The sequence below is a fragment of the Canis aureus genome, chromosome 5 (assembly GCF_053574225.1).
Source record: "Canis aureus isolate CA01 chromosome 5, VMU_Caureus_v.1.0, whole genome shotgun sequence".
In the NCBI taxonomy this organism is placed as follows: Eukaryota; Metazoa; Chordata; class Mammalia; order Carnivora; family Canidae; genus Canis; species Canis aureus.
The window spans coordinates 1,077,967-1,104,798 of record NC_135615.1 but is presented as its reverse complement, the minus strand read 5'-3'; the positions used below and the strand labels follow the sequence as shown (position 1 = coordinate 1,104,798).

The following is a 26,832-nucleotide window of genomic DNA, read 5'->3' as shown; positions in this document are numbered from 1 at the left end:
AATATTATACTATATACAGTCTCTAGTTTCTTGGGTTACTTTAATACTTTAATATACATAAATATAATATACTATATACTATTTAATATACATAAATATAATATACTAATATACTATTAAAGTATTTAATACTTTAATATACATAAAGTATAATGATGTATACTTTAATATACATTCAGACAACTAAAAGAAAATTCCTATGTATGAGGTTATTAATTACAAAATACCTGCAAATTGCCAATATTTACAACTATACAAATTTTTAAACTGAGCAGAGTGGTGAAATAAACTAAGGTATATACTATACATTATGTTGTGTATAAATTATAGTAGATAATGTTGTACAAACAAAGGTACATACAGCTGTAATGTGAATGATACAGATCTCTATAAACTAACTTGAATGGATTACTAGGAATAACATTAAGTTAAAAAAATGAAAAGGGGAATGTTACTTTTGGGTAGAGAAGAAGAAAATATATATAAAGACAAATAGAGGAAACATAATAAATATATCAGAAAGCAGGGACACCTGGGTGGCTCAGTGGTTGAGCTTCTGCCTTTGGCTCAGGGTGTGATCCCACAGTCCTAGGATTCAATCCAGCATTGAGTTCCCCAGGGGCAGCCTCCTTCTCCCTCTGCCTGTGTCTCTGCCTCTTTCTGTGTGTCTTTCATGAATAAATAAATAAAATCTTTTTTTTAAAGCAATATAATTAGTTATCTACAAAATGACAGGGGAAGACTGAGAGAGGGATGGCATTGTTCTAAGCATACCTTTCATATATTTTCAACTTTTGGAAGTAGATTCATGTTCTACATTTTCAAAATAAAACTAAATCAGTAAGGGTAAGAAAGTGGAATGAAAATTGAAAACAAACTTAGTCAAGTGAAAATGAAACTGCTGAAGGAAAAATAAGAGCAATAACTCACCAGTATAATATTTAACGTAAATTCTTACTCTTGGACATGAGATTTGGGGTAAGGAGGGGCAGGTGGACCAAAAACAAATCATGAAATATTTCTGGTTGGTTTATTTTTCCAGTGGTATGTGCTAACCACTTCTGAAACCATTTGAAAAGCATTACAAGATTAGGCAAATGAGTAAATGTGTTGATGTTGTTTAGAGGTCCAGCTACTCCAGTCCCAGGGCCCATAAAATGGTAGGAGTCTTTAATTTGGGGTCTCTTCAGCTGTGAGACTATCCCTCACTTCTGTATGCATTAAGGTATCTGACCCTTGCCTGGTGCTCTTCCATGGGGTAAAATAGAACATTAGTAAAGCTGGTACTCTCCCCTTTCCAGAATATAGCCTATACTATGGTAGTAAAAGAATAAAAGTTAATTATTACTCTAAGTTTGGCTTATTTTAATAGATCAATTAAAAAACTGCATCTCTCTCTAGCAAATTACCACAATGAATGTGTGGTCAATGAAACACAATACTTTCCCAAAGGAATACTTTGGGAAGTACTATGAGTCTGCAAGACATGATAGGGAGAAGGATATTATTAGATTATTTGCATAAGAGCCAGGGGGCACTTTGCCAGTTAGGCAAAAGCCTTTCAGAAAGTACTAGAAGATACCATGGGGCTTTCTAGAGAGCTATTGTGTTGTTTACATAAGCTTTTCAGTTCTTTAGGGGAACAACTGTCTTTTTCTTTTTAGCCCCTGATTCACCTAACAAGATGCCCATTTTTGCACAGTAACTACTGTTAGTTCTAGCATGCTGCTAGAACTAATGGACAATCTATGATGCAGTGAGCTACTGAGACTCACACTTTAATGAAAAAGAGGACAGAATCCTGAGGATTGCTTTGTCCAGCAACTCAGAGATCTTGGGACTTGGGTAGTTTGCCTTCATGAAGAAAGAGGTTCATCTTGTTCAACTAATGAGGGAGAGGAGCAAACTGTAGGACTCATGATGGTAGCACTCCTTCAGAGAGCCTTGACAGTGCCCATATTGACCAAGGAGGTAGAGAAAAAGGGAGGTGAAAGACATGAACATCTGAGGCCATTCTCTTTCCTTAAGGTACTATTTTGGCTCTGGGTACTGTTTTGATCTCCTGAGGGCCCAAAAACAGATGAATAATTGAAAATTATTGTTATTCAGATTGCTTGTCTTGTGGTCATCAAATGATCTTTAGACCAGAAATTCCAACCAAAGGGTAGCAATATTTTTGCTTTTTTCTCTAGCCATCTTAGAGTATTCATGTTTTGGTCAAAGTGTAACATTTTTATAAAATATATGTTCAAATACATACTCATGAACCAAAATAGAAACATCTAATTTAAAATAAAGTTATTTGTAATTTTATACTTACTACCAAGTCTTTCCCTCTTTTGAATTATTTGTTTCTTCACTTGAATCTCTGGTTTTGACATTGAGTCTTGATGCTCAAGCACATGATTTTCATCTGGTACTTCATACTGAACTACATAGAGAAGTATTTAGCCAAGTAAATAAAAAAGAGACATATTGTGAAATACCTAGATTTCAAATTTATAGCAAGCATTTTTTATTTTTATAAAGTTATAAGTTAACTATCATAATGCTATATCTGATATAAAACTGTTAGAAGAGTTTTAATGGGCATGTGTAGAAAGCATTTTATCATATCTTTAATATTCCTAGGCCTCAAATGTGTTTTACCTTAATCTCTAGTTTTCTTAGGTTTTTAATGTTTTCAGTTAATATATATTTATAGACAAAACAATGAAAATATATATGCACACGATTATTCATTCTAACATAGTTGTAATTGCAAAATCTCAAACCGCTTAAATGCACAAGCATAGAAAATTGATAAAGTATATAAATTATGATAATATAAACTATAGGATATAATGAGGTACAGTTGTACACACAAGTATAGAAGGAATGTTATATAAACATTCCCTATAAACTGACTTGATGGTATTTCTATGAAATGATGTTTAGTGGAAAAGAACCTGAAAGAAAAAATATCTAGTATGCTATCTTTTAAGTATGAAAGGGAAATGGCGGGGTGGGGGAGGAGTGTTGGTGAATGAAGAGAGATACTTACTACTTACCTTTATAAAATGAAACACAGGAAATATAAAACAGAAAACAATGTAGTTGGTCACTAAAAGTCACTGTAGACACTGCTGAGTTTTACCCAGTGACTTTTGTTAGCTCTTATTATGTCTCAGGCACTGATGGATAGGCTATGACACAGCAAGTTTTTGAGACTCATGTTTAATGAGTTGCTTTAAACTTGTTGCTTTACCAGCAACTCATAGCCTTGGGTAGTGGGGCTCCAACCATAAAGAAAATAATCTTGTTAACTTAGTGTAGGACAGTGGAACCTGTTAGATGTGTCGCACAGACACACTGGTTCTTTTTTTTTTTAATTTATTTTTTATTGGTGTTCAACTTACTAACATACAGAATAACCCCCAGTGCCTGTCACCCTTTCACTCCCACTCCCGCCCTCCTCCCTTTCTACCACCCCTAGTTCGTTTCCCAGAGTTAGCAGTCTTTACGTTCTGTCTCCCTTTCTGATATTTCCCACACATTTCTTCTCCCTTCCCTTATATTCCCTTTCACTATTATTTATATTCCCCAAATGAATGAGAACATATAATGTTTGTCCTTCTCTGACTGACTTACTTCACTCAGCATAATACCCTCCAGTTCCATCCACGTTGAAGCAAATGGTGGGTATTTGTCATTTCTAATGGCTGAGTAATATTCCATTGTATACATAAACCACATCTTCTTTATCCATTCATCTTTCATTGGACACCGAGGCTCCTTCCACGGTTTGGCTATCGTGGCCATTGCTGCTATAAACATCGGGGTGCAGGTGTCCTGGCGTTTCATTGCATTTGTATCTTTGGGGTAAATCCCCAGCAGTGCAATTGCTGGGTCGTAGGGCAGGTCTATTTTTAACTGTTTGAGGAACCTCCACACAGTTTTCCAGAGTGGCTGCACCAGTTCACATTCCCACCAACAGTACAAGAAGGTTCCCCTTTCTCCACATCCTCTCCAACATTTGGTGGACCATCCTCACCAACATTTGGTGTTTCCTGTCTTGTTAATTTTCCCCATTCTCACTGGTGTGAGGTGGTATCTCATTGTGGTTTTGATTTGTATTTCCCTGATGGCAAGTGATGCAGAGCATTTTCTCATATGCATGTTGGCCATGTCTATGTCTTCCTCTGTGAGATTTCTGTTCATGTCTTTTGCCCATTTCATGATTGGATTGTTTGTTTCTTTGGTGTTGAGTTTAATAAGTTCTTTATAGATCTTGGAAACTAGCCCTTTATCTGATATGTCATTTGCAAATATCTTCTCCCATTCTGTAGGTTGTCTTTGAGTTTTGTTGACTGTATCCTTTGCTGTGCAAAGCTTCTTATCTTGATGAAGTCCCAATAGTTCATTTTTGCTTTTGTTCCTTTTGCCTTCGTGGATGTATCTTGCAAGAAGTTACTATGGCCGAGTTCAAAAAGGGTGTTGCCTGTGTTCTTCTCTAGGATTTTGATGGAATCTTGTCTCACATTTAGTTCTTTCATCCATTTTGAGTTTATCTTTGTGTATGGTGCAAGAGAGTGGTCTAGTTTCATTCTTCTGCATGTGGATGTCCAATTTTCCCAGCACCATTTATTGAAGAGACTGTCTTTCTTCCAATGGATAGTCTTTCCTCCTTTATCGAATATTAGTTCACCATAAAGTTCAGGGTCCACTTCTGGGTTCTCTATTCTGTTCCACTGATCTATGTGTCTGTTTTTGTGCCAGTACCACACTGTCTTGATGACCACAGCTTTGTAGTACAACCTGAAATCTGGCATTGTGATGCCCCCAGATATGGTTTTCTTTTTTAAAATTCCCCTGGCTATTCGGGGTCTTTTCTGATTCCACACAAATCTTAAAATAATTTGTTCTAACTCTCTGAAGAAAGTCCATGGTATTTTGATAGGGATTGCATTAAACGTGTATATTGCCCTGGGTAACATTGACATTTTCACAATATTAATTCTGCCAATCCATGAGCATGGAATATTTTTCCATCTCTTTGTGTCTTCCTCAATTTCTTTCAGAAGTGTTCTATAGTTTTGAGGGTATAGATCCTTTACATCTTTGGTTAGGTTTATTCCTAGGTATCTTATGCTTTTGGGTGCAATTGTAAATGGGATTGACTCCTTAATTTCTCTTTCTTCAGTTTCATTGTTAGTGTATAGAAATGCCACTGATTTCTGGGCATTGATTTTGTATCCTGCCACGCTACCGAATTGCTGTATGAGTTCTAGCAATCTTGGGGTGGAGACTTTTGGGTTTTCTATGTAGAGTATCATGTCATCAGCGAAGAGGGAGAGTTTGACTTCTTCTTTGCCAGTTTGAATGCCTTTAATGTCTTTTTGTTGTCTGATTGCTGAGGCTAGGACTTCCAGTACTATGTTGAACAGCAGTGGTGAGAGTGGACATCCCTGTCTTGTTCCTGATCTTAGGGGAAAGGCTCCCAGTGCTTCCCCATTGAGAATGATATTTGCTGTGGGCTTTTCATAGATGGCTTTTAAGATACACCGGTTCTAAAGTCCCTGAAAGCAGCCACTTTGCCCAAAGAGGACAGGGGGACAGGGTGAAAAAGACACAGATAATCAAGACACTCTCCTTCTATTGGCTGCCATTTGGTTTCTGAAAAGTTTAGCCCTCCCATGATGAGTTCCCTGCCCCTGAAAATATTATGTAGTTACTCAACAATGGAATCTCAAGGAGAAAATGGATGGATTTTCCACTAAGAATCTTCTGGCCAGGGGGTAGTGAGCCATAGCTGGCTAAAGCACAGCCCCATAAGAATCAAAATGATAGGGACAGTTGGTGGCTCAGTCAGTTAAGCATCTGACTCTTGATCTCAGCTCAGGTCTTGGTCTCAGGATAATGAGTTAAAACCCTACAAAGAATCAAAATGATGATGACATTTATTACTAATATGAGACCTATTCCTTCTGCCTCCTTCCAGTGATATTAACATGAATCAGAGAACTCTACCTAATTTACCTGGAGTTCTTGGCTTTCAAAAATAAGTAAGACTGGGGGCAGGTTAAGGTCTCTCTATCTCCACTGGCATTTGAGGATGTATGGTTTTGAGTTTAAAGAGGTGATGAGGAGAAATTGCATAAGTTGGGACATTTGGATTCTAGTTTATGAGTTACTATGATTGTCACAATTCTGACACAGGATAAGAGGGAAATAATGCTATCTGACCCTGACACCTGACAATGGATGTCTCTTTGGGGCTGGTAAGCCTCCATTTTTATAACCCGCACTACTAAATATATTATTAACATGGATATATTTTCTATGTGAACTCCAACATGGATCAGCCTCAAGTTTTAATGAGTATTGCTGCATTTGGGGTCATTAGTGGGGCATATGGAAGACTGTAAACCTACCAGACTCCCAATATCTAGAGATTTGCCTCCAAAACCAACTTCACAGGGGTGAAAAAAATTTATATCCCCACTGCTGAGTTTAACTAAGTCAAAGATCTCCATAAGACTATTTCATTATTCATGAATTAAGTCATCCTGTGCATACAGCCTTGGGTGCTTAGTCAATTAATTATAGGTAGCTTAACTATGGAACAACCTAGGACACTGGTGTTACTTGATATTGCGACTGCCATAGAAGTTACTGCTTCATAGCATCCCCATCCATAGATGATCAGAATCAGTTTGCCTTATATGTAATAGGTTGCAGTAGACCTTTAATCCCATTCCACAAGGCTATGAGCTGGAAAAAGTCCCATTTCTAGATAGAACACTATCCTTCTACAATATTGATGACATCCTTCTAGTCATCAATAGCCAAAGGCATCCTAGTCAAAGGCACTACCCAACAAGGACTAGATGTTGTGTTGACCCACTTTCAGCAACACAGCTGAGTCATTAAAATGGACATAGAACAAGTTAAATCCCTGGAAAGGGGCAATATGTTTCGTTTTAGGAGACAACTGCCAAATCCTTGTCCTCCCAACATATACAAAAGAGACTTGGAAATCTGTGGGACTATTCTGACTGGCACTGTCACATTCTCCTCTGTGGGATCCTGATTGCAATTATCTATTGAGTTACCAAAAAGGCCTCTACATTTGAGTGAATCTGGTGGATTTCAACCAACAACATGCTCTGGAAGTTATAACATGCCTTCTAGGCCTCTATGAGTGCATTTAAGTTACAGGTCTCAGCAACTTTTTATCAGTTGGGAGTCTTTGGAAAAAGGCAACTATACAGACAGTGGATTATCAGGCTTTTGAACTCATAACCAACTGGAGCTGACTGAAAGTTACACACCCTTTGAAAGAATTATTGGCCTGTTATTGGTTTTGGTGGATACTTAATGCATGAGTCATGGCTTGGAAACAGTATTACAGCTAGAAAAATTAACTGAAAATTATGATTACTTTAGCTTTTGCTTTCATTTTTTAAAGGCATTTATACTTTAGATAAAAGTGTAAAACTTCTATATAGATTTGTGAATCAAAAAAGTCTTTGGATGCAATTAAAAATAATTTAAGATAACAATTATTATCCTTACTAGTATAGTCTTTCTCTTTAGAAATTCTTTGCCATTTTACTTATATTTGGGTTTGTAACATTGATTCAAGGTGCTTAAGCATGAGATTTTCATCTGGTACTTTATCAGGAGCTACATAGGAAAATATTGAGTCCACTAAATGAAAAATGGTTATATTATGAAATCTCTATAATTCAAATTTATAACAAGTATACAGCAACATTCTCATTTTTATAGAGCTATAACTAAATTATCAAAATTCTAGATCTGACAAGATTATTGTGAGAAGAGTTTTAACACATGTATGTTGAATCTCTCTCATTACTTCATTAACATTTCTAGTCATCATAGATAATTTATATTGGTCTGTTTCTCTTTGGCTACTACTTTAGAAATCATATAGATTTCACAGACCAACGAATGAAAATGCATATGTACAATTTATTAATTACAGCATTATTTGTAATTGTACATTAATGTAGAAACATGAGAGACTGAATGAATAAGCTAATATATATGGCATAAATTATGTAAATTATGGTAAATAATGTGGTACAAAAAGCTGTACATAGAAATGTAAAAGGAATGAAAATGGTTTCTCTAAGCTGACTTGGAGGGGTTTCCAGAAGATAATATTAGGTGAAAAAAGAAGAGGGGCTTGTTGTATGGTACATTTTAGGTAAGGAAGAAGGGCAAATAAAATAAGAAAAAGAGAGAAAATGAATTAGAGACTTACCTTTTATACAATGAATGCAAGTGAGATATTAGAAAACAATGTAATTGGTTACCTACAAGATGAAAGGGAGAAGACTGGGGATAAAATGGTTCTGTTCTAAGTATATCTCTTTATGTATTTGGTTTTCTTTTGGAAGCAGGTTCCAGTTAAAATTAAAAAATAAAATTAACTCACAAAAGAGGAACTACATCTGAAAGCAAACTTATTATTATTTTATTTTATTTTATTTTTAAATTTATGATAGTCACAGAGAGAGAGAGAGAGGCAGAGACATAGGCAGAGGGAGAAGCAGGCTCCATGCACCGGGAGCCCAACGTGGGATTGGATCCCGGGTCTCCAGGATCGCGCCCTGGGCCAAAGGCAGGCGCCAAACCGCTGCACCACCCAGGGATCCCTGAAAGCAAACTTAAAGAAATGAACCTAATTTATAATATTGAGGTGTGTTCCCTCCATCCCTACACTGTGGGGAGTTTTAATCAAAAAAGGATGGGACGCCTAGGTGGCTTAGCTGTTGAGCATCTGCCTTTGGCTCAGGGCATAATCCTGGAGTCCCGGGATCCAGTCCAGTATTGGGCTCCTGCATGGATCCTGCTTCTCCCTCTGCCTATGTCTCTGCCTGCTTCTCTCTCTCTCTCTCTCTGTCTGTCTCTCTGTCTGTCTCTCTCTCTCTCCCTGTCTCTCATGAATAAATAAATAAAACCTTAAAAAAAGAAAGGATACTGTATGTGTCAAATACTTTTTCTGCATCAGTTGAGAGGATCATACGATTCTTGTCCTTCCATTCATTAATGTGACATATCACATTGATTGATTTGAGAATGTTGAACCACCCTTGCATCCCAGGAATAAATCCCACTTGGGCATATTGAATAATCCTTTTAATGTACTGTTGGATACTACTGGCTAATATTTTGATGAGAATTTTGGGATATTGGTCTATAATTTTCCCTTTTGATGAAGAAAATAAAAACTGGTGGTATCACAATGCCAGACTTCAAGCTATATTACAAAGCTGTCATCATCAAGACAGTATGGTAACAGTATGGCAGAAAGACAGACACATAGATCAATGGAACACAATAGAGAACACAGAAATGGATCCTTAACTCTATGGTTTTAACTAATCTTCAACAAAGCAGGAAAGAATATCCAATGAAAAAGGACAGTCTCCGCAATTAATGGTGCTAGGAAAATTGGACAGCCACATTGTAGAAGAATGAAACTGGACCACTTCCTTATACCATACACAAAGATAAAAATAATGGATAAAAGACCTAAATGTGAGATAGGAATCCATCAAAATTCTAGAGGAGAACACAGGCAACAACCTCTTTGACCTCAACTGCAACAACTTCTTGCTAGACACGTCTCCAAAGGCAAGGGAAACAAAAGCAAAAATGAACTATTGGGACCTCATCAAGATAGAAAGCTTCTGCACAGCAAAGGGAACAACCAACCAAAACTAAAGGCAACCTACATAATGGCAGAAGATATTTTCAAATGTCTTATCAGATAAAGGGCTAGTATCCAAGATCTATAAAGAAGAAACTCAACACTCTAAGAACAAATAATCCAGTGAAGAAATGGAGAAAAGACATGAACAGACATTTCTCTAAAGAAGACATATAACTGGCCAACAGACACATGAAAAAAAATGCTCATCATTGGGGAAATGTAAATCAAAACCACAATAAGGTACCACCTTATACCTGGATGTCTAGGTGGCTCAGTGGTTGAGCATCTGCCTTCAGCTCAGGGTGTGATCCTGGGGTCCTGGTATTGAGTCCTGCATCAAGCTCCCCATTGGGGTCCTGCTTCTCCCTCTGCCTATGTCTCTGCTCTCTTGTGTGCTTCTTATGAATAAATAAATTTTTTTTTAAAAAGGATACCACCTTACACCAGTCAAAATGGCTAATTAACAAGTCAGGAAATGACAGATATTGGCAAGGATGTGGGAGAGGGGAACCATTGTGCACTGTTGGTGGAAGTGCAAACTGGTGCAGCCACTCTGGAGAACAGTATGGAGGTTCCTCGAGAAGTTAAAAATATAGTTACCCTATGACTCAGGAATTGCACTACTAGTTATTTACCCCAAAGAATATACTACAAAAGTAGTGATCCAAAGGGGCACCTGCACCCCAATGTTCATAGGAGCAATGGCCACACAGCCAAGCTGTGGAAAGAGTCGAGATGTCCATTATCAGATGAATGGATAAAGATTTGATATATATCTTGTATATATCTGTATGTGTGTGTACACACACATGATGGAATATTACTCAGCCATCAAAAAGGATGAATATTTACCATTTACATCAGCATGGATGGAACTAACGGGCATTATGCTGACTGAAATAAGTCAATCAGAGAAACACAATTATCACATGGTTTCAATTCTATGTGGAATATAGGAAACAGCATAGAGGATCATAAAGGGAAGGGAGAAAAAACTGAATGGGAAGTCATCAGACCAGGAGAAAAACCATGAAAGACTCTTTTTTAAAAATTTTTTAAAATTTTATTTATGATAGTCACAGAGAGAGAGAGAGAGAGAGAGAGGCAGAGACATAGGCAGAGGGAAAAGCAGGCTCCATGCACCGAGAGCCCAATGTGGGATTCGATCCCGGGCCTCCAGGATTGCGCCCTGGGCCAAAGGCAGGCGCTAAACCGCTGTACCACCCAGGGATCCTGAAAGACTCCTAACTATAAGAAATAAACTGAGGGTTGCTGGAGGGGAGGTAGGTGAAGGGATGAAATAATTGGGTAATGGACATTAAGGAGGCACATGATGTGATGAGCACTGGGTGTTATATGCAACTGATAAATTGTTGAACACTGCATCTGAGACTAATGATGTACTATATGTTGGCTAATTGAATTTAAATTAAAAAAAGGAAATAAACTTACTAAATAATAAAGAAAAAAGCATTAATGCAAACAACTCATCAATATAATATTTGACATGGAACCTCATTCACAAATAAGAGCATGGAGGAGAGAGTATAAACACATGACATGTGTAAACACATGACAGAATATTTTTAGTAGGCTTATTTTTCTTTTCTTAAAAGATTTGATTTATTTTTTGAGAGAGAGAGAACAAGCAGGGAGAGAAGGAGTGGACAGAGGGCTCCCTGCCAAGCAGGGGGCTCCACGCCAGGCTCGATCCCAGGACTCTGGGATGACCTGAGCCTCGGTAGGCTTATTTTTCCATTTGCTAAGCAATTCCAAAACAATTTTGGAAGCATAATAAAATGAAGCAAATGGGAAATGTATTATGTTATTCAGGGTCAAGATTTACACAGTGGAAGAAAGGACACACATATGAAATGAAGGCAAGATAAGGCCCTGAGGGGATAGACTAGTATTGAAGGATTCCAAGATTTACTATGAATTCTACATATGTCTATGCATGTTTACATGCACATGTATACATATGTAGGCATAGAAGTGTTATGAATGTGTACATGTATGTGAATATATCTAAGGAACCTGACTCTAGGTGAGATCTTATGTATGATGTTTCAGACACAAACATAGACAATTATAAAGGCATTACCTGGTACTTAGCATGGGGGAAAGAAGCTTCCAACCCACAAAGACTTGATACACAACCAATCATAGTCTCAACACCCTCTTCCCTGAAGCTCTTGCCCATAGCACATTCTTACTCCAGTTGCTTTCAGTTGGAGGCTTCCTTATAGTGGCAGGGAGGAGGGCCTTCACTGAAGTATTGTTAGGCACTGCATCTGCCTAGCCCACCTCCCTGCTGGGCACTTGAAGAAATTTTATGTTTTACTTTAGTAGTCAGGACTTTTCTAATCCTAGCCCTGCCACCACTACCTCCCAAGAACATAGGGTCCATAAAATAGCAGGAAACTTTTCTTCGGGGATCCTTCAGCTGTGAGATGATCCTCCCCTATATCTCATGCCAGTTTGCACTGATACATCTAACCCTCATCCACTGCTGCTCCAAGAGGAAAAATGGAACATTGGTGTAGTTAGGTCATTTCCTGTTTAGATTCTTGATTATACCATTGCATTAAGTGAATTAAGGCTTAATTATTACTTTCATTTTGGCTTGTTATTTTAATTGACCAACTCAAAAACTGGCATCTCTGACAAACCGAGCAGCAAGCAGAGTAAATTAAGTCCAATACCTTTATGGAAGGCATACTTTGGAATATGCTAGTGAATCTGTGGGACATTCTGGGGTGGGGTAGTGGGGTGCTACAAGATCATTGCCAAGAACCTGAGAGCTACCTGAGACACATAGGCGGTCAGACCAGTATGTTTTGGATGGTGCTAGCAAACCATGTGGGGTACTCTAGGAGAGCATGTTTTGTTGTTTACATAAGCTTTTAAGTTCTGAGGGGGGAACAAAATTTCTTCTCTTTAGACTGATTCATTGGCCAAGACACCTGCTGGATCAAATTAGAGTTTCACAAGGGGGTCCTCAGTAGAAAGATAGAGACCTTTACTTTGGTCAGAATTTAATGGGGAGGTGGGAAAGAATTGTGTTTCTTGGGCCTTTGGATTTAGTGCTATATGACTGTGATCTTCACAACTCCTGATATGAAGAGGAGGGGAAAATACATAATGTTCATTGGGTAAGGGTAAGGGATCTGGATAGGGATCTCATTAGGTCCGAGGCCATTACCAATGTGACCCTTACCCAGATCCAACTGTGTAGATATTTCCCTTTAGATCACTGCCAACTTCCATTGTTATAGCCCCATTAGTATATATATATTATTATATTATTAGCATAGATGAGTTGTCAGTGTGAACCTCCACTTGTACTAATTCCTCAGCCCTGATAGGAATTTCTTCAGTTAATTCCATTTATGTTGACATGTGGAAGACTGAACCTATCCAATTACCAGTGTCTAGCATTTTTGTTTCCCAAAACACTTGCCTGGGGGGAAAAATGTATAGCTGCCCTAATTACTTGGCTGAATGAATTGAAAGTTCTCCATGAGACTATTTACCTATTAAGTAATTCAGTCAATCCGTGCTCACAATTTCAGGTGTATAGACACTCAACTGATCTACGCAGCTTAATGTTGTAGTACAGTCCTTACACCTATGGTATTTGACATTGTGACAGTGTTACAGTCTGTCCAAACCTGAGGGAACTTGGGATGTGGCAATCAATATTTTGAATGTCCTTTTCAGCATCCCTTTATTGTACATGATCATGATCAGTATGTCATTTTGTGGATTGGGTTGCCATACACCACTGTTGTACTACAGTACTGGAAAATTCTCTGAATATCTATCATCAACACAAAAGTGTTGAAATGAAAAAGTCCCACTCTCATAGAAAGCAACAGACATCTACTCTATTGATTATACTGACCAACATGGGTACCACTAAACAAATACTGGTTGCCCTGAAGACCCACACATAGCAACTCAGTGGGGAGTTTATTACAGGCAAGATACAGTTACCAGGAACCCTAACAAAATTCCTCAGCATGCTCTGTAAGGGGCATAATATCTCATTTCAGAGAAGAGTGCCCAGACTTGGTCCACTCTACTTCAACAAGTGAAAACTCAGCAACTGATTGGACAATTCAGTTACTTATGCTCCCATATTCCCCATGTAGGATATGTATGGTGCCTATCTGTAGGGTAAGTAGAAAGGTCACTTCCTTTCAGTGGGGTTATGACCAAGAGGATGCCTCAGAGGCTCTCCAATAGGCCACCAGGATGCTCTTCCACAGAGCCCCTCTAATCTTTATCGGCTCTTGAATTACAGAACTTAGCAGCATTATTCACTAAAACAAGGTACAGCAGAAGGCCACTGACACAGGTCAGAAGCAACCCTTTGGGCTTTTAAACCTATATCTCTAGGAGTCAGATGAAAGGTACACATTCTTTCAGAGACAGTTACAAGGCCTTGGTGGGATACTGAGTAATTGCTCTATAACCATTAAATAACCATGGAACAAGAAATACCAACCAAATAGTATGAATTCTTCTGCTTTGTTCTCTAGTTATCTTAGGGTACTTACACTTTGGGTCAAGGATGATATCTGTAAATTATATGCTCAAATACATATTCATGAATCAAAGAAAAATGATCTTCCAAATGAGTTTTATTCAAAGTTATCTGTAATTACTATACTTACTACTGACTCTTTCCCCTTTAGAAGCTCCTTGTTTCTTTACTTGCAGTTGGGTGTTTGATATTGAATCTTGAGGCTCAGTCACAACATTTTCAGGTACTTTATTGTGAGCTACATAAAAAGAGGCATTTAGTCCAATAAATGGAAAAACAAATACATTGTGAGATTCCATGCTTCCAAAATATTGACAAATGTACAGCAATGTTTTCTCTCATTTTTAAAAAGTTTTAAGTAAATTATCATAATTCTAGATCCAATATAAAAATGGTGAGAAGAATTTTAATGGATATGTATTGAAACTGTTTCATTATTTTGTTAATATTCATAGTTCTCAAATGTTTCAATTTAGTCTTTTGTTTTCTTAATACTTTAAGTTAAAACATAATTATAGACCAAGCAATGAAAATATATACGCACAAGATTATTCATTACAGCATATTTGTTATTGCAAAATACTCAAAACTACATAAGAGTGCAAACATAGGAGATTAGTTTAATAAACTATATACTATAAACTATGGTAATATCGATTATAGTATATAGTATGGTCCAAACAACTGTATGTGCAACCATAAAGGGAATGAAAAAAGATCCCATCAAATTGGGAAGAATTTCTAGGATATAATGTTAAGTGGAATAAAAACTGTTAGAGAAGATATCTAGTGAATTCTCTTAGGAAAGAAAAAAAGGAAATTTTAAAATGGATATTTATCTTTATAAAATGAAAAATGACAAATCAGAAAAAAAGTAATTTTTTCCAAAGTCATTGTAGACCATGCTTGCTGGATTCCACTGAATAGTTATTGTTAGTGCTTGGAATGTCCCTAGCATTGATGAACAACAGCCTATGATGTAGTAAATTTCTGAGACTCATTTTTAATGAACAAGTATACAAAAACTTCAGAATTGTTTTGCAATTCTGAGTTGAGGTCACCATATAATATGGGGTAGTTTACCTTCATCATTAAGGAAGTAACCTGTGAAACTTGGTGAGGGGATTCATTACAACAGACCCACTTATTCAGAGTGCACTCATGGTGGCCACTTGCCCAATGAAGACAAGAAAGGAGGAGGGGAGGCAATAACATGAACACTAAATACACTCCTTCATCAGCTCCTTTCTCAGGTTTGGCCCACCCAAACCACATTAAGTTTGCTAATACCAAAAAGGTTGTTTGGATCACCTTTATAGTCACCTGCAAGATACCTAATGAGCCATTCTTGTGGTCCTTTTGTTGAACAATGAGTAGGTAGGTAATGAGACTGTTAACTAGACTTAGGTTTACAGGGTCATTTGTGCTGCCTTTGCTGGCTTCTAGCTCAATTAAGTGTCTTTATAAGGTTATGTCAATTGGTTCACAAGACAACCTGGATCTTAACTGACAAACTTCAGTTCAAAAAAATCCCAGCTAATATGAGATAACAATGTCTGCCTAACGAGGGAAGTGACTAAAAAATGTTAATCAGGAACGCACTTCTGAACAATCAAGGAAATCTCTGGGTCTGGTTTCTTGACAATGGAGTCTCAAGGATGATATTAATGGACTCACCATCAAGAATTCATGACTAGATAGTGGTCCAAAGGTTACCCAACATGTAGCCCCACTAGAAGCCAAATGGTAATGATATCCATGATTAACACAAGTGTTCTTTCTTCTGAACTTCTCAGTGAATCTTGAGATAACAGGAAACCTCCCTGCCTCCCACCCCCTACTTTTACTCAGTCTTTCAACTTTCAAAACAAAATAGAATTAGAGTTGGTTCAAGGTCCCTATACCCCAAAACATGACGTGAGGATGTATGCTGAGGTCATACTTTAAAGGGAAAGATGGATGAAAATTACATTTCTAAGAGTGTTAAGACATTGGTATACATATGATTGTGATCTCTACAGGTACTAACACTAGGATGAGGAGGAAATAGATAATACTCAATTGCTTTGGGTCTAAGCTCACCAAAATGGACCCTTATCCAAACTCAACTATGGGTATATCCCTACAGACCACTAAAAATCCCCATTGTTATGGCTTCCATTAATGAATGTATTATAGCATAGATGTATTTTCTATATACATCTCACTCATTTTTATCCCTAAGACCCAATGACAGCTGCTGTGTTTTGGGGCATTTAAGTTTGGCATATGGAAAACTATAAACCTACCAGGCGACCAGTGCCTATCATCTTTGCCATCCCAAAAAAACCACCTGAGGGGAGCAAAAAAATATTTGCCTTCATTGGTGAGCTTAATGAAATAAAAATTCTCCATGACATTTTTTTCTCTATTCATAAGTCCTTTCAGTCTGTGTATAAGGCTTCAGGTGCCTAGAGACTCAATTGATTATTGTCAACTAAACCCCATAGTACAGAAGTAGATGCTGATGTCACTTGGAATTGTGACCTTCACAGAGGTTTACTGTCCAAGCTGAGTGAAATAGGTATGCAGCAACTAATATCACAAAAGCCCTTTCTGGCATTGATGTTCACACAAGTAATTAGGATCATCAGTTTACCTTATGCGGAATGGGTTATAATATACTTTTAATGTCCTTCCATAAGCTCATAACCTGGAAAAAAATCCCTGTTTCCAGATCAAATACTAACCTTCCACTATATTGATGACATTCTCCACTGGACCCAGACAAGAGTACTACCCAACAAGGACTGAGTACTTTAATGACCTTCATACAGCAATGTAGCTGAGCCATTAAGATAAACAAGGTACTAGAATCTGATAACCAAGTGAAATACTTGGGAGCCAAATGAAAAGGGGTACATTGTCTCATTTCAAGCTCCATGGGGTCAAGATTCCTTTTTTCCCTCTCTAGCCTGACAAATACAAGGGAGGCCCAGCAATTAGTGGGCCTATTCAGTTACTAGCACTTTCATACTACCCATGCAGGCATCTCAGTGGCATCTATTTATTAGATTACCAAAAAAGTTTCTACCTTTGAGTGGGTCCTAACCAATAGAATGGCTTACAGCTCCTCCAACAGGCCTCTCGGGCCACCCTCTGATTTGTTCCTTTGATCCACATTTGACTTTTGAGTTACAGTTCTCAGCAACTTCTCTACCAATTTGAGTCTATGACAGAAGAACACTGACACAAGTCAGAGGTGACTGTTGAGCTACTGAACCCAACATCTGCCTGAAAGGCATATACCACTTAAGATACTATTAGTCTGTTATTGGGCTTTAGTGGATATTGAGCACATGATCCATGGATATGAAATGGTCATACATCCAGAAACCAACAATAGTTATGAATACTTTGATTTTGTTCTCCAATTAGGATATTTTAAATCAAAGTGTAAATTTTCTATACAAATTTATGAACTACAAAAAAATCTTCTGATATGTATAATTATTATACTTACTAGTGAGTCTTTCCCTGTTAGCAATTTTTTGTTTCTTTACTTGCAGTTGGGTTTTTGACATTGACTCTTGATGCTCAAGCACAGGATTTTCATCGGTTATGTTATTATGAGCTACGTAAAGAGATACATTTAAAGCACTAAATAGAAAAATAGATCTATTGTGAAATTCCTGTTTCAAAGTTATAACATCTATAACAGCATTTTCTTTCACATAAACAGTTATAAATAAATTACTATTATATGAAGCCTGACATGAAAAAGATGACATAAGTGTTGAAGCTACTTCCTTAATTCATAAACATTTCTTGCATTAAATATGCTATATTAGTCTAATTTTGCATTATTTATACTTTAGGTAAATGCGTATTAATATAAAAAGTGAAAATATATATGCACATTATAACCATAACATTATTTCCTACCGCAAAATATTCAAAACCACATAAAATGTTCAAGTATAGAAGACTCGATGAATAAAATAAGTTATATCCTATGAACTATGGCATGATATAAATTTTCATAAGTCATGTGGTAAATAAAGATCTTTATAAATTGACCTAGAAGGATTTCTAGGAGATAAGAGGGAAAAGAAACGTCAAAAGGGAATTATCTGCATTCTACCTTAAAATTTAAAAAGAAGGGAAATTTTTTAAAGACAGAAAACAAAATAGAAGTGCCTGTGTGGCTCAGTTGGTTAAATGTTGGATTCTTGATTTCAACTCAGGTCATGATCCCAGGGTTGTGAGATCAAGCCCCCATTGGGCTCTGCACCTAGCATGGAGTCTGCTTCAGATTCTCTCTCTCCATCTTCCTCATCCTTCTCCCCCCTCCCTCACATACACACATATTTTCTCCCTCCCTCTCTCAAATAAATAAATAAAAGATAGATAAAAAAATAGATACTTAGCTTTAAAACAGAAAACACAGGAAGTATGTTAAGAAAAAAATATAATTGGGGATGCCTGGGTGGCTCAGTGGTTGAGTGTCTGACTTTGGCTCAGGGAGTGATCCCAGAGTCCCAGGATTGAGTCCCACATTGGGCTCCCTGCATGGAGCCTGCTTCTCTCTCTGTCTATGTCTCTGCTTCTCTCTCTGTGTGTGTCTCTCATGAATAAATAAAATCTTTAAAAAAAAGAAAAGAAAAATATAATTGATAACTTACAAGATGAGAGAGGAATACTGGGGAAGGAATGGTAATCTGTAACTATACCTTTTTGCTTATTTTCTACTTTTAGAAGTAGGTTCATGTCTATGTCTTTCTCTGTGAGATTTCTGTTCATGTTTTTTGCCCATTTCATGATTGGATTGTTTGTTTCTTTGGTGTTGAGTTTAATAAGTTCTTTATAGATCTTGGAAACTAGCCCTTTATCTGATATGTCATTTGCAAATATCTTCTCCCATTCTGTAGGTTGACTTTGAGTTTTGTTGACTGTATCCTTTGCTGTGCAAAAGCTTCTTATCTTGATGAAGTCCCAATAGTTCATTTTTGCTTTTGTTTCTTTTGCCTTCATGGATGTATCTTGCAAGAAGTTACTGTGGCCGAGTTCATAAAGGGTGTTGCCTGTGTTCTCCTCTAGGATTTTGATGGAATCTTGTCTCACATTTCGATCTTTCATCCATTTTGAATTTATCTTGTGTATGGTGCAAGAGAGTGGTCTAGTTTCATTCTTCTGCATGTGGATGTCCAATTTTCCCAGCACCATTTATTGAAGAGACTTTCTTCCAGTGGATAGTCTTTCCTCCTTTATCGAATATTAGTTGACCATAAAGCTGAGGGTCCACTTCTGGATTCTCTATTCTGTTCCATTGATCTATGTGTCTGTTTTTGTGCCAGTACCACACTGTCTTGATGACCACAGCTTTGTAGTACAACCTGAAATCTGGCATTGTGATGCCCCCAGCTATGGTTGTCTTTTTTAAAATTCCCCTGGCTATTCGGGGTCTTTTCTGATTCCACACAAATCTTAAAATAATTTGTTCCAATACCCGCCTTTTGCTTCAACGTGGATGGAACTGGAGGGTATTATGCTGAGTGAAATGAGTCAATTGGAGAAGGACAAACATTATATGTTTTCATTCATTTGGGAAATATAAATAATAGTGAAAGGGAATAGAAGGGAAGGGAGAAGAAATGCGTAGAAAATATCAGAAAGGGAGACAGAACATAAAGACTCCTAACTCTGGGAAATGAACTAGGGATGGTGGAAGGGGAGGAGGGCAGGGGGTGGGGGTGAATGGGTGATGGGCACTGAGGGGGGCACTTGATGGTATGAGCACTGGGTGTTATCCTGTATGTTGGCAAATTGAACACCAATAAAAAATAAATTTATTATTAAAAAAAGAAGTAGGTTCATGTTCGACATATTCCAAAAATTGAAATAAAATCAAGTATGAAATGGAAAGAAAAAAAAATAAAAATAAAATGGAAAGAAACTCAAAGAAATGGAACTACTGAAGAAAAAGTATTAATCTAAGTAATTCAGCAATGTATTATTTGACACAAATCCTCATTCTTTAACAAGAGAGTAGGGAGTAGACTATAAACATATTACAAAATCTTTCAATAGGTTTATTTTTTTAGTGGTATATACTAAGAAATTCTGAAATAATTTCAGAAACATTTTAGGGATAAGCAGATGAATAAATGTGTTGATGTTCAGAGTCAGGTTTACACTGTAAAACAAAGGTCATATGCATTTGGAGTAAAAGAACACAAGAACAAGTACTGAGGGGATGAACTGAAATTGAAGAGTCCATGAGAACTCATGAATTCTAAATATGTCTGCATGTGTGTATGTATGTATATATGTACATATATGTGTATGTTTGTATGAATATGTGTATGTGTATAGATATGTATGTTTATATAGGAGTCCAACTTTAGCCCAAAATCTTATATTTGACATTTTTAGGTCCAATTATAGACAATTGCAAAGTCTCTACCTGTCAATACTCATGGGGGTGTGGGGGTGGAATTTGCCACCCTACACCAAGTTTAATACATAGCCAGTGAACTTAAGACTCTGGCGGTAGTTGTGGTCAAGGACTAAGACCCATCCATGCCAGGCTCTTATGCATTCTGCATCACAATGCCAGATGCCTCCATTAGAAGCCTCCTTTTGAAAAGGGGAGGAGTCAAGCAATACACTATACTTCTCAGGCACTTCTCAATAAACAACTTACTAGTGGAATTTGAAGATATTTTACTCATTTCAACTCAGTATTTAGGAATTCTATACTCCTAGTCATCCTACATCAACATCTGTAAGGCTCCTGGGTTCAAAAGTAGACAAGAACCTTTTGTTTGGGGTCCTTCAGCTATGAGATGATCTTCTCCCAAGCCTCACTACCATCTAACCCTTTCTCGGTTTGGTTCTGTGGAGAAAATGAAACCTTGATATAGCTAGGGCCTCTTCCTGTTTAGATTCTTGTTTATACTATTGCAGTAAGTCAATAAGAGCTTAATTGCTACTTTTGATGAAATCAAATTACTACAGTTTGACGAAGTCAAAACTGGCAGCTTTTTTCTCTGATAAATTGTCACAGTCAACAATAAAGAAAAATTCATTTCTGGAAGAAGCACTTTGGGAGGAGCTAGTGAGTCTACAACACTCTTTTGAGGCATACAACTGGACCATTTGTGAAAGTCATAGAGTCCTACATGGCACATCACCAGTCAAGACAATGTATCTCCAGAAGTACTAGTGGATACCACTGGGGCTTTCCAGGAAAGTACTTATGTGTTATTTACATATATATAAGTATATTTACATATACTTTTCTCTTTAAGTTCTGAGCATGAACTTTCTATTTAGCTCCCAATTCACTGGTCAAAACATACATTTGGATCACTATTGTAAAGACAATAGTGGCTCCCAAGAATTACCCTGGTGGTCCCTAGTAGATCTACATTGATGGAGTGAGGATGATATTTTTAACTTAGACTCAGATTTCTAGGTTTATTTGTGCCACAATTGTCTTATATAAAGCTCAATTAAACCTCTTCATGAAGTCCAGTCAATTGGTCTACCACACAGTTTATATCTTAACTGATAAATTTCTGGGCATGAAATAGTGGTTACTGTCAAAATACCAAATACGGACCAGCAGAAGAAGTGATTAAAAATGGTAATTGGGAAGCTACACCTGGACAATCTGAGTAGACTTTCAAGAAGAGATATATGGGTTTGGTTGCCCTTCTCTCAAATGAAGAGATTGAGGGTCTCTTCACCAAGGTACCCATAGATAGGAAATATCCAGGAGTACTCAAAGGGCTATACCACTACAGTACACAGGATGACAGTTACTATGATTAAAACAAGTGTTATCACTCAGGTCCTTCCAGTGATTTTTTTTTCTTCCAAGTTTTTTTTTTCTCTTCCAAGTTTTTATTTAAATTCCAGTTAGTTAACATGTAGTGTAATATTAGTTTCACATATAGGATGCAGTGATTCACCACTTACTTACATATAACAACCTGTACTCATCACAAGTGTCCTCCTTAATATCCATCACCCATTTAATCCATCCTCTCACCCACTTCCCCTATAGACACATAGATCATTGGAACAGTATAAAAAACCCAGAAATGACCCACAACTATATGGTCAGTTAATCTTCAATAAAGCAGGAAAGAATATCCAATGGAAAAAAAGTCAGTCTGTTCAACAAATAGTGTTGGTAGTACTGAACAGCAATATGCAAAAAAATGAAACTGGACCATTTTCTTACACCATACACAAAACAAATTCAAAATAGAGTAATGAACTAAATGTGAGACTTGAAACCATCAAAGTCCTAGAGGAGAACAGAAGCAGTAACCTCTTTGACATCAGCCATAGCAATATCTTACCAGATATGTCTCCTGAGGCAAGGGAAACAAAAGCAAAAATTATTGGGACTACATCAAAATAAAAAGCTTCTGCACAGGAAGGAAACAGTCAACAAAACTAAAAGACAGCCTACAGAATGGGAGAAGATATTTGCAGATGACGTATCTGATAAAGGTTTAGTACCCAAAATCTATTAAAAAACTTATCAAACTCGACACCCAAAAAACAAATAATTCAGTTAATAAATGGGCCGAAGACATGAAAAGACAACACATCAGATGGCTAACATTCACATGAAAAGATGCTCAACATCACTAATCATCAGGGAAATACAAATCACACTTGTCAGAATGGCTAAAACTAACACAGAAAACAACTATTGGTGAGGATGTTGAGAAAGGGGAACCCTCTTACATTGTTGGTGGGAATGCAAACTGGTGCAGAAACTCCAGAAAACCCTATGTAAATTCCTCAAAAAGTTAAAAATAGAACTATCCTACAACCCAGCAATTGCACTACTAGGTATTCACCCACAGGATACAAAAATACTGATTTGAAGGGATACATGCATCGTCATGTGTATAAAGTATTATCAACAATAGCCAAATTATGGAAAGAGCCCAAAAGTCCTTCCATGAATTTTAACGAGTCAAAGAGCCCAGCCAATTTTTACTCTGAACTTTCAGCTTTCAAAAATGAAAAAAACTATTGGGTGAGTTACATTCCAGTATACCCAGTGGATGCCTAAGTACCTCTGCTAAGGAAAGAAATTAACTGAGAAATGGTAGACAATTGTGTTTCTTTTAAATATTTTACTTATTTGAGAGAGAGAGAGAGAGAGAGAAAGAATGAGTGAGGGGAGAGGCAGAGAGAGAAGCAGACTCCTTGTAGATGGGAGTGCCCCATAAGGGGCTTGACCTGAGCCAAAAGCAGATGCTTACCTGACTGAGCCACTAAGGCACCCATTGGGAAATTGCATTTCTTAATGCCTTTTGAATAGTGGTGGATAAGTGGTTGTATACAACTTTTGACATCAGGATGACAGGAATACAAATAATGCTGACTGGTTTTAGGTCTGAGGTCAACACCAGTGGAACTCTTACTCAGACCAGACTATGAGTGGGTCCCCTTGGATCAACAAAAAATTCCATTGTTATGGTAACCAACAAAATAAATGTATTATTGTTGGAGGTATATTGTCTATATGCAACTCCACTCACATTATTCCAAGCCCTGATGGAGATTGCTGCATTTAGAGCCATTTTAGAGGGGGCATAAGGAGACTCTGAATCTACCTAATTGCCAGCACCTAGCACCTTCTTGGGAAAGAAAAGTAAACACTGCCTTCTTTGTTGGGCCTAAGACAGCAAAATCTCACTGAAGCTATATCCACATTCCATAAGTTAGATGGCTCATGTGCCTGGCCTTGAGTTCATAGATATTCAGTTGATTTTGGTCATTCAATCCATAGGACAGCCCTTGCTACCAATGTTATCTGACACTGTGACACTTGTAGAAACTATTGTTGGGAGTGTAGGAACTTGTTATGAAGCAATTGATATTGCAATCCTTTTCAGTATCCCTCTACATGAGAATTATTAGGATCAGTTCTTACATGGAATGAGTAAAAGTCATCACTCATACCCTTCTACAAAGCTGTCAAAATTTTCTGTTGCAAATGCATAGATCATAACCTGGAAAAGATCCTACTACCAGAGGGAGTAGTAGCCTTCCATACAATTGATAATAGCATCCAATTGCATCCAGACAAGGAACTCACCATCAAGAGCTGGACATCCTGCTGATGCACATGTGGTGCACTTGATGGACCATTATAACAGACAAAGTTCAAGTACCTAGTATCCAAGTAAAATTCCTGGGCATGATCTCAAGAGGTATGATATCTCATTCAATAAGAGAAGACTGGGGGATCCCTGGGTGGCGCAGCAGTTTGGCGCCTGCCTTTGGCCTAGGGCGCGATCCTGGAGACCCGGGATCGAATCCCACGTCGGGCTCCCGGTGCATGGAGCCTGCTTCTCTCTCTGCCTGTGTCTCTGCCTCTCTGTGTGTGTGTGTGTGTGTGTGACTATCATAAATAAATAAAAAATTAAAAAAAAAATAAGAGAAGACTGGCTTTGGCCTTCTTCACTCCAATAATTTTAAAGTAGACCCAATGATTGATAGAACTGTTCACCTACTTGCATTCTCAATGCCCTCTATCAATAGTGTTATGAGAAAGATCATTTACTTTTAACGGATCCACAACAAGAAGAATGACCTGAAAGCCCACAAACAAGCCACTGAGGCTATCCTTCCTCTGGGCTCCTCTGATAAATTTTGCTTTTTGAATAACATATCTCAACAATCTCTCTATTCACCAGTTGGAGCTTAAGGAAACACCAACAAAGTTCAGAGGCTTCTGTTGGACTTTTGAATCCATCATCTCTAGGAGTAGTTAGCTGAAAGATATACACCTTTAAGAGACAATTAGTGTTCTATTATTGGGCTTCAGTGGATATTGAGCAAATGCCTCATGACTATGAAATAGTCTCAATATAAGCAAATCCAACCAGAAGTTATCAATAGTTTTGCTTTTGTTCTTTAGTTATCTTAGAGTATTCACACTTTAAATCAAAGGGCAAACATTTCTATAAAATATATGCCTAAATACATATTCATGAACCAAAGTAAAAAGATCTAATGAATATAACTTAAAATAATTTAGTTATCGATAATTATTATACTTACTAATAGGTGTTTCATCTAGGGAAGTTTTTTGTTTCTTTACTTGCATTTCTGTTTTTGACTTTGAGTCCTGATGCTTTTGAATAAGGTTTTTGTCTGGTACATCATCATGAGCTACATAAGGAGATACATTATTATTAGTTCATTAAACAGAAAAAATGGATCTACTGTGTTATCTCTAGAGATCAAATTTATAACAAGTATATGGCAGTATTTTCTCTCATTTTTTTATAAATAGAAAATATAAATAAATTACCATAATACTAGACCTAACATTTTATGGTGAGAAGAATTTTAGTGTGTGTGTGTGTGTGTGTGTGTGTGCTGAAGGAGTCTCATTATTTCATAAATATTTCCTGGCATCAAATATATTTTATATTAGTCCCTACTTGTTTTCAGTTATTTGAGTTTATGTTCATAGACTTAACAGCAAAATTGCATACATATAAGATTATTCATTTTACCATATTTGTAATTGCAAAATACTCAAAAGCACCCAAATATATAAGCATAAGAGATTGATTGAATAACATAGTAATACCAACTATGATGTGTAATGTGCTACAAAGAGTTATATATGCAGCTCTAAAAGAATTTTAAAAATTGCTAAAACCCAACTTGAAGGGATTGCTAGGAGGTAAGGTTACATGGGAAAAAACGCAAACGGAAGATATCAATTATGCGTGTAGGAAACAAAGAATGGAAAATAAAAAGAAAGTATATACTTACCTTTAGAAAAATAAACACATGAAAGATAAACCAGAAAACAAAGTAGTTGGTCACCAAAAGTTATGTAGACCCTGCTTGTGGAATTGCACACAATGACAACTGCTAGATCTAAGCATGTCCCTAGTGCTGATGATAGTCTATAATACAGTGAACTTTTCTCATGTTTAATGAAAAAGAATGTAGGACCTTGAGAATCACTTTGCCCAGTGATCCAAGAAACCATGGATAGTTTGCCTTCACCATGAAGGAGGTAATCTTATAAAATTTAGTTAGGGACAGTGGCACTTTGTGAAGTATGTCACTGTAGATCCCCTTATTCAAAATGTCTTTCAGCCTTCCACTGTATACTGATACCCTCCACAAATACTGATACCTTCTATTGAGCTTAGATAAGGGTACTACCCAACAAAAACAGAAGGCACATGGACTCACATGTGGTAACAAGACTGGATCATTAATACAAAAAAACAAAAAAAGCACAAAGACCTGGTATCCAAGTAAAATCTTGGGAATAAATTGAGAAGGAGAAGTATGTCTCATTCCATAGGAGATAATTGTTGAGCTTTAGTTTCTCTAAGCTTCAATAAATACAAAGGAGGCCCAACAATTGGTAGGACTTTCTAGCTACTAGTGCTTTGGCATTCATCAGGTGATAATCTTGATGATATTCATCAATCAGGATACCAAAAGGTTATCTATCTTTAAGTAGGACATGATAATAGAATGTCTTAGGGGCCCTCCAACA

General features: G+C 37.1%; 1 protein-coding gene across 8 annotated transcripts in view; it reads right to left on the bottom strand.

Annotated features, from left to right (window-relative positions):
• CCDC7 (coiled-coil domain containing 7) overlaps positions 1–26,832 on the bottom strand; it is a 383,481-nt gene that overhangs the window by 144,220 nt on the left and 212,429 nt on the right. For all 8 annotated transcript variants that reach the window (XM_077896533.1, XM_077896532.1, XM_077896535.1 and 5 more), the window contains 4 exons: positions 25,362–25,472; positions 17,782–17,892; positions 14,410–14,517; positions 2,321–2,431 (listed from right to left, as the gene is read on the bottom strand). In XM_077896533.1, the coding sequence (XP_077752659.1) occupies positions 2,321–2,431; positions 14,410–14,517; positions 17,782–17,892; positions 25,362–25,472 (441 nt within the window). The remainder of the gene's footprint in view (positions 1–2,320; positions 2,432–14,409; positions 14,518–17,781; positions 17,893–25,361; positions 25,473–26,832) is intronic.